The 11,621-nt window shown below is 47.4% G+C and overlaps 1 protein-coding gene across 2 annotated transcripts in view; it reads right to left on the bottom strand.

The window, feature by feature from the left end:
• Nucleotides 1-11,621, bottom strand: part of iglon5 (IgLON family member 5) — an 83,334-nt gene that overhangs the window by 25,864 nt on the left and 45,849 nt on the right. Inside the window, exon 1 of one of the 2 annotated variants that reach the window (XM_035526337.1) lies at nucleotides 9,277-9,316. The exons of the other annotated variant lie outside the window; for it this stretch is intronic. Coding sequence (XP_035382230.1) covers nucleotides 9,277-9,301 — 25 coding nt within the window. The 5' untranslated portion in view covers nucleotides 9,302-9,316. Of the gene's footprint in view, nucleotides 1-9,276; nucleotides 9,317-11,621 lie in introns of those variants that run through there. 2 annotated transcript variants of the gene reach the window in all.

Genomic DNA, 11,621 nt, shown 5'->3' with positions numbered 1-11,621 from the left:
CCGGTCAGTGTTTGTCGGGCAAAAAAGACATTACTGAGAAAAATGGGTCTCTCCAAAATAGCAGTGGTCTGGGTAAAATTATCACTGGAAATGACCAGGATACTTTTTTTTATATATATAGCTGCATTGTGACAGTGTCTAACTTTAAAAACACTATACAAATTGGACTGAACACTTATTTCCCCCAAAATGGTCTCTTATTCTGAGTTCTGGTTCCACTGCACACCTGAGCTGGGCCGCTTGAAGCATTTACTCCAGTGACCCCACCAAGAAGCTGTGCCTCGCCAGCCGCCGGTCCAGCACAGACTGTAAAAAAAAGTAAAAAGTCAAGACTGGGTTTTCCAAAAAGCATCATAAAACAAAGATCGTCTTTAAATGGCGGCGCGAGTGTTACATTGAACCCTGGGTCTCGTTTCAGATGATCTTAACGCCACGAAGAAGCATTTTGGGCAACGGGGCCCTCATGCTTAATTGTACAGGTAATTGCCCGGGAAGGCCGTAGAGGCTGGAAGGCTGGAGCAACGATGGCAGTGACAGAGATCCGGTGTAGCAAGGTGAAGGTGCATCTGTATATGCCCAGGAGCTCTTTGACTGAAGGAAAAAAGCCAAAGTAAAATTGCCTGTAATTAAATTTTAATAAGGGAACACTTTCCTCCCTTCTCCATATCGCTTAGAGACGAGAGATGGATGGAGCGGACTAAGAAGCAGAAGAAAAGGCACGATGGCAGTGATGGATAGAAGCTCTAAATCTGGCTGAATGCACATCAACAGTTTCTCGTTAAAACGTAATCACTCAAATGAGCCCTGACGAACCCCACTCTGCTTAAAGAGTCACAGGCCCAATCGAACGACCTCCGAGGACAAGAACGCGAGGCCGAGTCCCCAGGCAACGCCAGAGCGAGGAGAAACCACACCTGAGGGCCCGCATTTGTCAAAGCGTCCCACGGCATGAGCACAGGTTTGGGAGGACGGCAGACTGACACGAAAACAGCGAAAACAGCGCAGACAAGGTGGAGGCACAGGCACTGAGGCTCTCTGCCCAGGATAATTGCTGTTGAAACACGATACTGCACATTTTACTGGACATGGTCTAATATCCCTGGCATCGTGATGAGGCATCTACTCCTCATATCTTGGACAGTGTAAACTTGTGACTGGCATGATGTAATGGTGTAAACAAATTATCGAAAAAATAAAAAGTTGGAGATAGTGTACTGCAATCTGAAACGTAAACATTCCCCTGATGTAAGAAAATTTTATAGGAGGCACTTTAGGTTTAAAAAAAAAAAAATTGGCACAATGACATTCTATTTTGCCATTTTTTTGTTTTGAAAAAAGAGTGAATTTGATTGAAACTTTGATGTGAGAAATATAATAAGGTCTTTAAAATCAGACTCTGCCTAATTCTCACCATCCCCGCGGATTCCTGTTCTGCACTCTCTTGCCAGTCTTGTGGCATGCTCTGCTCCGCTGCGGCAGTGGGCATCTCGGGAGGGCCGCTGCCTCGGCCCCGCGCCTATCCCCATTCTTGCTGCCCATCGCCCATCACGGATCCCATGCAGGGAGAGGAAATGGCGCACGGCTCTGGTCCAGGCGGGCCCAGATGGGCCTGGGTATAGGGGTGGGAGGAGCTTGGGCACCAACCCAACACACCTCAACAGTGGGTCATATTTAAGGGACTATTAAACACAAAAGACTAGTCCGGCTAGCAGCGGATAGAATGCTGGTGAACTCGAGAGACCGATCTCATCTTTTAGATGGCCTTTAATGACTTATTTCTGGATCATTTGGTCTATTGACAGGTTTGGATGGTGTTTTCTTGTAATTATACGCATTTCAACATTTCAACCTTGTCAGCCCTTGACCCCTTTCTAACGCCACGTTAAAACACCCGCCCTCCATTGCCTCGGGATGGCTCCAATTGCATCACCCGTCCTCTAACCTGACAACCATCTAGCTGCACAGGCAAGCACTTCCTGCGCATTATTCAGGTTTAACACTATACAAATAGCGGTTAGCATGAAGCGGATGCAGCTTTTCAAACTCCATGGGAGAGGGAGGCTAGCAGAATGGTGCACTGTCACATTTAGCCTCCAGCCATATTTTGGGCAGACAAGAGCATCAAATCTAGCTTTGCCTCCAGTAAGCCGTTATCAAACAGCATGTCTGTGAGAGATTTTGTGACTGATCTGTCTGTTGCTGCACCAAGAACCACAGGTCACTTGGACAAGTGCGTTCAATACTGTCCCGTACTATATATAATGGCTCACAAGAAAACCTCTCATATCCAAAACAACAGGTCTTCATACAACGGCACTGTGCATTAGAAAGGACTTTTTAAAAATCCCAAACCACTACATGGCTTTTTTAGCACATCTGCATAACTTCACAGGTCGTACTTTGTGTGAAAAGTTAGCAAGCAGTGCATAGCACAGTAATGAATCTCATAGCGCGTGGCAACATTAGCGCCTGTTCCTAGTTTGCACTGTTTGGTTGAACTTTAAGGCCTGTAGTAGAAACATGTTATTCTGAGGGACTGTTTCACATGATCCTGTTTTCAACACCAGATGGCTCCAGCCAAACCACAAGGAGCCTTTTTCGGCATGATGACTAGAGTATCGTTTGAGGTCTTCATTAGCTCAAGCGTCAACACCGTTTCTTTCTTTGTATGCTGATCAAACAGAAGAAGAAAAAAAAAAGAACCGTGTGTGGATGAACCACACAAGCACAGCACTGCTACTGCGCCAGCAGAGCAGGTGAAAATGGCCCGCATGCATGCCACGGGTGCTCTCGGGGTGAGGGTCGCATGCTGGCAGCAGCTCCCAGCACCGAGCACCGGGCACACCTCCCTTTTTTTGCCACGCTTCCTGGATGCGACGCTGATTGAGGCTTTCTGAATGCTGGGCTGACAACTTGCAGTCACAGCGTTTGTGAATACAACGTTGGGGGGGAAACGCAATCCACCTCGCACTGCACAGAGATTCAAAGTTGGGTGTTCATTGGACAAAACTGCAGAGATGGATAAAAAATATATGAAATGGTCATTAAGTATTTCTGCTCGGACTGGCAGCACGGAATTGGTTAATGATCGCTGAGAAACGCACTCGTCCGATATCCCTGCGCAAGGTCACGCTAACATTGATCACTCTTTCTTCTTCTTCTGCCTTTCTTCTTTTCCCTCTTTTTCTGCTAGACCAAGGCTCTGGGAAATCGATAGGAAATCAAGCAAACAGATAGAGAATAAGTTGTTCGTAAAATGTTACTGTGTGAACTTTTACTTCAAAAGAACTTCTGAAATGAAGAGTAGGGAAGGCTTTTTTTTCTATTTATTTATTTTATTTTATTTTTTTAAGGGGGTGCCAACTTTGATGCTTGGTTTCCAGGATAGAGGCTGCAAGATTGGGGTGAGGAGTCAGAAACATGATGCAGAGAGATTGTTTCAAGATTAAAAGGTCAAAAAATGCTATTGACAGCTTGTTACATATGAGAGGAGCTGTTATCTCATTCTGCCCAGGGCCATCTGTGTGGGGCATGGAGCTGGCACCAAAATGTCTTCTGATGTCCTATCTAACTCGGCCCATCCAGAAGAGCGCTGAATTGGCCTGCATAGCACGCACCGCCGGCTTTCTTACCGATCTGGAGCAGTGGCCATCCTCTGAAGCCTGACACTTCCTCCCAACGAGATTCTTTCAAAGCTTAACAATCGACATTTGCTGGATCTCAGATCTCATGAGCATAGGCCTTTTTCCTGTTAGGAACTGTTCTCGTTTTTGTTAGGAAACTGAGGCGATCACAAAGGAGGGGTATATAAGAGTCCACGCAGGCCTGAACTTTCGGCTCATGAGGGCCAACTTGGCCAAGCAAGAGACCTCAGCATCAAGTGCCTTCACACGGCCAAGCGAGCAAATCAGAAAGAACCACATAAACAAACAAGGGCTGCTGCCTGCCTGGTGAGCAGGATGAATGAGCTTGCACAGAGCAATCCCACAAGGCCATGGGAGGCCTGAGGGAGTCCCATGATGCGCTTCCGCACCAGTGGAAAAACAAACGTATTACACAAAGAACTGATGAAGTAGGAGGAAGAGGGGAAACTGAGATTAGCTATGCTTGCCCATAGCTCTGCTGCCTAGACAACCCTGCAAGCCTTTCCCTCCTCCACATATAATACTCACCCCACATGGCACATGCAGTCTCCATGCCAGGCTTCCACAGTTTTGCAACGATGTCTGGATCCAGCATAATTCCAGCGTCGAGAGAGTCTAACTGGTTGCATTAAGAAAAGCCCGTTTACCCCACTAAATCCCACCTCATCACATCATGCTTATTTGATTAGCTAGAGGAAGATGACTGACATTTCTATGAAACATTCCTCTTCCTTGGAACAGTACTGACACATTTCCAGGTGGCACTGTCACCTGAAAATTAGGCACGATCCAAGTTGAATATTTACTGCCTGCACTTTTGTTCCCTCCTAAATATAGCCCATCTTCTCTAATTTTCTTCATAACCTTCGGAAAAACCCAGACGACCTGAACCCAAGGTGCTGGACATAAACTCTGAGGGTGGAGAGAGATGTGAAACCAGTGCATGATTAGAATCTCTCGCAATCTGAACCTGGGGGATGGGGGGGTGGTGTACTGAAATGGTACCATTGTGCTTTGGTAGTGTTAATTAGCAGATCACTAACAGGCCAAAGGCAGGAGGTGAATGGCAGCAGCACCTATTAGATGCCAAGAGAGTGTCACATTCCTCAAACATAGCACATAAACGGGAATGTGTGAGCCATTAGGTGACTGAGACCAAGGTGCTCAGACTATGAGTAATGACTAACTCACTCATAAAGAACCAGGCGGGGAAGGGATAGAAGCCTTAATTAAATGGGAGAACAGCCACCAGATATCGAGGGACCGTGTACCTTCGAGAGCTGGGCTCGAGAAATGAAGGAGTATTCCAGGAACACGGGGAACATGGGTGGGGCCGTGTGAGGGGGAGCTGTGATAATGGTAATTGTGTTGAGGGAATGGGGTGAGGGGTGAGGGGTGGAGGAGGGGATGACGCGCGAGAGCTAGGGAAGGAAGGCAATCAGGATGGAGCCTGCAGGAGGGCGCTCTTTGTCGGGCTGAGTAATTGGAGGTGATGGTGGTGGGGCTACTTAGTGTTGAGAGTGTGGAAAGAAAAGCATGAGAGGGTAGTATAGAGAGACAATACGGAGGATGTGGCAGTTGAGGATGGGGGAGGTGGGGGGGATTGTGGACTGGTGTAGTAATTGGTTCACGGGCAGCTGGCAAGGGCGGTCCTCCTCTGGTTCGGGTCAGGAGGGGCAAAAATCGATCATCGGATTTGTTCAGTGCTGCGGAAGCCTCTGGAACACGAGGCTGGACAGGGAAGAGAGGAGGTGGCAAATCGAAGCCACGCACATCTCCCTTCAAGAGGAAAGGGAGACAAACAGATTGGTGGGGGTGTGTTAGGAGAGTGCGGGACATGAAGAGCCTGGGTGAAAGAGCTCCGCTCCGGGGAGACGGAGGAGGGCAGAGGGACAGGGTGTGTGGAGAGAGAGAGAGAGAGAGAGAGAGAGAGAGATGTAGCAATAATGAAAGCTGGGCAAAAGGGTGAGGAAGAGAAATACTGGAAAGAGCGAAGCAACACCCGCTTCACAAGGGATTAAGAGTGAGACGCAGTGAAGAGGCCAAAAACTCAATTAAAGGAAGTGGGTCAGAGGAAGCAGGAGGATGGGCCTGCAGTGATGAGCATGGGATATCGAAGGTCTGCCACACAGCCTTTGTGCAAGAGTACAGATCCATGACCTCCTTGGCCTTCGCTCATTGTGCGCGTTTGTCATCTTGTTTGTTCGGGTAATTTAATGCACTTTTGTGAAATTCTGCTGTTTTTGGAAAGGGCAAAAAAATTCAGTCTTGATGCAGATTTAAGCCTTTATGGGCTCCATGAGGCACCCTGGTCAGTATTTCATCTTCTCAGTATACAAAATCCTCTCCAGCCTTCCAAAGCCTTTAAAGTGTTCTGCTTCTTTAAACAGATCTCAAAAATACTGGAGTGAATTATAAAAGAAAATTCACTGAGTATTCTGCAGACATAAACAAGGCTAAAGACCTCGGTTGAAAAATGTAATGTCCTTGCAGGAACTTTCTTAGACTCCTTATTTACCACAATCTTGAGGAGAAGACCTTTGGCATGATCCAAAATGAAAACTGTTCCCAGCAACCTAAAATGTCACTTCTCCATGCTTCTCTGCTATCTCCATGACTGATGAGTGTGTAAACACGTTTATCTGCCAGGAGGGTGTGGTACCAAACGGTGAATAGTGAATATCTCTTAAACGTGTGTATGCTTTGCTTAAATCCAAAAAGTGTTTATGAAAGTTTAAGTTAGTGCTCCGGGATTAATTCTGATGTGTTAGCCAAAACCATTTTGATATTCAGGCAGAGAAAAAGAGACGAAGCCTGAAAAAGACCATGAATACCAGGTAAGAGGAATAATTATGTCTCATATGAACAGATCCATGTGGCATAGCAATCATGATGTCCCATTTCATCTTTAAAAATATGTCTTAGATATGGTCTGTCATTTGGTTCAAAGGTACAGTCCACAGTCAACACTTTTTTAAAAGCCACAGGCTTTAAAAATTGCAGCAAGTGAAAATCATTTTTAAAGGAAACTTGACTTCAGAGTCTTGATTTTGATAGCTTTACTTCCTACCTGGTAATACTGAGGAATGCCTTTGACTTTTTCCCAGTTACATGTGTTTTATCTTTTTTAGGAAAAGGAGAAAAAAACACCTCTTGCACTGGAGACTAGTCAGACTGCAAACCACATATTTATTCATTCATTTCACCCCAGCCTGTGCCTGCAGTGGAGCACTGAAGCTACTGATCGCCGAAGTGTCATGGACCAGTCTACATGGCCTCCGAAAACAAATCTGCGTGACTGGTGGGTCTGTCCGCATTTTTGTGAAAGTGTGACAAAGGTAAACAGCATCAGCAATGACAGCAAATCAGGTTTCAGTAATTCAATAAGCTGCATAATACATGCTAGTCATTGAAGTCTGCTGAAACCATGAGTCATGTTATGCAGCTTCTGCCAGCTTCTGCTAGTGACCCATCCATCATGTGCTACCCAGTGAATTCCTCAAAAGCTTTATGTATTACTCACTGGAATGATAAGGCTTACTATAAATGTGTTCATGTTAATTCTGATGCTATATTCTAATACAATATTTTAATCACAGTATGGAATCCTCAGTGTAAAATCTTATATGCTTGTTTGCAACCTAGATATCTTTGTCAGTAATTTTCAAGAGCATTTATGTTTCATTTTAAATAGGTTTTAAACAACTTAGGCCTGGATTGCTTTCAACTTTTTTTGTTTGTGTTTTTTTTTTGTTGCAATCTCCGGTACTTTGGTTTTAAAGTGAATTTTGCAATAAAAGGCCCTCTGTGCTCTTAATACCTCTGACTGACTCCAGAACCTTCAATGAAGTATCAGACTGGTCGTGAACCGCAAAATGATTTTCAACAAAGAACAAAATTCAATAGGGGACCTTAATCCTTACACGGAATACTGACTTTCAGTGTCCCGAGCCTATTCTGGATACAGCATGTGCAGGGATCTACTGAAGGGGAAACATCATGACTCACCAAATTCAACGGCAGAGTGGGATTCTTCTCCAGCCACTGTAAAACTCCAGGCAAAAATGGGAAGTGTGTGTGTGTGCTGGGGGGCAGGGGGGAATCAAAAGGTCACAAGGACCGTCCGTGACCCTTCACTTGCATGGCCGGCCATGTGGCCAAGATCCATTTAAATGGGAGCAAATGTTTTGGTGTCGATCACTGTGGCTCGCACTGGATTGGCTGTAAGTGCAGGTAAGGGGACGGGGTGGAGCAGAGGGCGGGCTGATCGTTAGACCACACCTTCTCCTTCAGCACTTCCATCAGTCCCCCACCATCACTCTCCAATACGCATCCCCCTACCGCCTGCCCCACCCCCGCCCCACCCACGCCCCACCCACGCCCCACGCTCCCCTGCTGGAGGTGGCTTGCGCTTCCTGTCAGCTTCCACTTTTCAGCGGCAGAAAACGGAGCTCGTTGCCATGGAAACAGCCGCGGCGAGGGCGGGGGGGGGGGGGTTATCTGCCGCATTGCTGGACCCGCCGCGTATGCGTGTGTGCGTGCACGCATGTGCTGGCAGGCGTGCAAACGCCTCTCATTCCTGTGCATGAATGGGACGCGAGCGGTCGCGGTGTACCATGTGTCTACATTTGAATAAGCACCTTCAGCTCCATTTACATAAGTGTAGACAGTCTGCCCACACGCTTATGTGTAGGAGCACAAGCGTTGGCATCTAGGTGCACTAGAGGTACAACTTTACATACACTGCTCGCTGTCGTCTGATGCACACTGCAGCGCAGTAATGAAAGCATGCAGCACAGTGCATTAGAATGCATGACAAAAAACGTAGCTGCACTGAAGCGTCTGGCTTTAATTAATGTCCTTCCAACACTTCCTCTTATACAGGCCCTTGCTGCTCAATGGACACTTTGCCATCTGGAGATAAGGGTGTTCAGACCAGGCCAGATGTGCCGAGGACGGAGGTGCTCTCCGGCATGCCATCCCCTGTGGTGGGACATATTATTTTAGGGCATGGGGGTGCTCAGGGAGCATGCACACACACAAAGGCCCCATTCTCATTCAGCCCCAGCACTTTCTCCATTGATTCTGCGATCTCATCAAGCACATTTCCTTGAACTTGCAATTTCCAGCACGTTGTCACTGGGTGGGAGCCGGGGGGGGGCGTTTTGGCTGATTGGAGCCACAATGCTTTGTTCCAGTCACATAACGGCACAATTGATCCTAGACCTTTCAGCAGAGCTGCCAAACCATCGGCTAGCCGCTACGAGGGCGCTGAGACGGCCTGCCACTCCCTGATCCAGCAGGGCCTGCTGGGGAAACCACAGAACTGGACCAGCATCTGCAATATTCACTGGAGCAAGCAAACCTAATCTCCACACACGAAACGAGAGACAGAGGGAGGGAGGATGTTAAATCACATACACCCACACAAACAGTTTGGTCTTGCTTGACCCCGACCACAGCTTGGGCCATGTGACTGCGGACTGGGACCACCTCCAAATGGTCCGGCTGTTCCCATATACATGCTGAGGCACAAGGCCCAAGCTTTTTGAACCCCTGAAGCAATGCGACTGCATGCCATCGTGTGCTTAATTTAAACAGAGGAAACGGGGCATTCGAAGCATCACCTCACCGCTCACTTCAAAGAAGGAAGGCATTTCGGTCTGACCCTGTTCATCGAGCACTGTCAGGTACAGGCACATGACAGCAGCGTCGCATCTCCGCCTCCCTCCCTCCTGACAGCCAGTTCTGTTTTCCTCTCTGTAATCTGAAAACACGGCGTGGATATGACTAATGCCTTCCTCTGGCCACATTCTCTTCTCACAGTTTTTCTCTCTTCCACCTACTCACCTTCTTTCTCTAATCGCTGTGATAATCACACCTGCCGTATTCCCCCTTGCCCCCGTTACCCACTCCTGGTTGAATACTGAAATGCGCTTTTATTCATTTGACTTTCGCCCTCTAAAAAAAAACCCACACACACACACACACACACACACACACACACACACAGGAATTGCATATTTAAAAAAAGTCTGGAATTTAATTACAGAGTGTGTCAGTAGCTTTAGGAGATGTAAACGGAAAATAAACTAAAATAAGGCAACAACATGACTGAAGAGTGGTACATTTTTTAGGGTCCCTCCCTCCAGGTCTTCATCTTCCCATCCATCCCACTCACCCTCCATACCGCCCCACTACTACTCCTCCCACTCTCCTCCCTCCCTCCCTATCTACCATCATCCCTAGCTCCCTCTCTCTACACCTCTATCTATCTCTCTTCCAGTCTCCCCCCATCACAACAGTCAATCGCAGCCTTTTCGAGTTGGAGATGACCCAGAGCCTGTGATAACTGGCCTTTGTAGCACTAATGTTCATGTCTATTATTTTCCACATGCAATTATGCAGCATGCACTTTGATGAGTGTTTTGCCTTGACTGAAAGAAAGGAAAACAGACATGCCCCCCCCCCACACACACACTCAACTAATCTCTCCCTCTCTCTGACGTTTGAGCGATTTCACCTACACTGTCTGTCCTTTAGCCAGCTTGCTAACTTTAAATGAGATATCAGTATTTAAATAGAAGGCCTGCCAGGGGATTTTACGTTGTTTTTGGCAGCGTCTCATACGCAATCCTAATGAAAACCTTCAATTAAAATGTGCAAGCCTCTCACAACAGAGAGTGGGTCTACCATTACTGAGGAGAGATGGCCTTAGCTTAACAAATGAAAAGATGATCTGCCACAACGACTAATAATGTAACTGTCAATATGATGAATAGCCATCCGGCTGAAGCTGGCATTGTGCTTCTCACGCTGAGATTCATTAAGCATGACGCACGCATAACTAGACCATCATCCGCAAATATCACCCGTGGTTAATTTCATCACTTATGCAGAATATATAAATCTGTCAGAAAATGGTAAACTGATACCAAAGTAACGTTATGACATTTTAACTGTGTGATAATGATTTCACAATTTGTTGTTTTGTGAACTAAACTACAGCAAAGCTGTGGGGGAAGAGGTGGACCAAAAACTAATTTCCTACCTCCCTTTACTCACTCCACCATGGTACGGTCCACCATGGTACAGCCCGCCATGCTACAGTGCACTTACTCACTATGAAGAGCGACATATGCAAACGGGGGTCAAGGCCTTGGGAACATGGCAAGCTGCCCCTGTCCCCATGACGACTTCTAAAAGGAAGCATCTGAGAGTTCCCGTAGTCCTGTACTGTCCTGCTCCCGCACATACTTATTGTAATCAGCGCAGGGCCAGGATCCGCTGGCCTGTCTGAGGTAATCAACATCAGAAGCCATAAGCTGCTGCTAATTGAATGGTATCCTCATTGTCATGCACGGAGGTGTGCGAGTTCCTTCCATTCCTCCCCTCGCCCTGGCCTCTCTGCTAGCCTCCCTCCCCCACCAACCCATTACGAGTCCTCCAGCTCGCCTGCTCGCTTTTTCCCACAGATGGAGGAAGAAAGCGGGCCTTGTTCGAAGCAGACATGTTCGCCCGGGGAACCCGACAGCATCGGCTGCGGGTGGAAATGAGAGGCTTTAGGCCTTTTTTGGGTCTTTTGGGGTCTTTGGTTTTGTCTGCTTGTGAGCACAGCACACAGCTGAAGATGATCCTGTTTCTGCCTGATTTTTCCAGCACTTGCTTCACCTCTGCCCTGAGGGTGTAGAATTACACCGCCAAAAACACACTTATTGCCCCTGCATTAAGTTATGGAGGAGGTAATTGGGTGCGGGCGGGGGATTGGTGGAGGTATGCAGATAGTGAAAGCATCCCCTCACTGTCCCGAAGGTGTAGCCTTGCATCGTCCTGAAGGTGCACTACAGCACCATCCCGAAGGAGCACTCCCTCAACATCCTGAATGAGCACCCCCACACCATCCTGAAGGTACCAAAGGTGCACACCCGGACTGTCCTGAAAGCACACTCCCACACCGTTCTGAAAGTGCACTCCCGC

Source organism: Electrophorus electricus, chromosome 5, assembly GCF_013358815.1.
Source record: "Electrophorus electricus isolate fEleEle1 chromosome 5, fEleEle1.pri, whole genome shotgun sequence".
NCBI classification, from domain to species: domain Eukaryota; kingdom Metazoa; phylum Chordata; class Actinopteri; order Gymnotiformes; family Gymnotidae; genus Electrophorus; species Electrophorus electricus.
The sequence above is the reverse complement of the archived record's forward strand: the minus strand, read 5'-3'. Positions and strand labels throughout refer to the sequence as shown.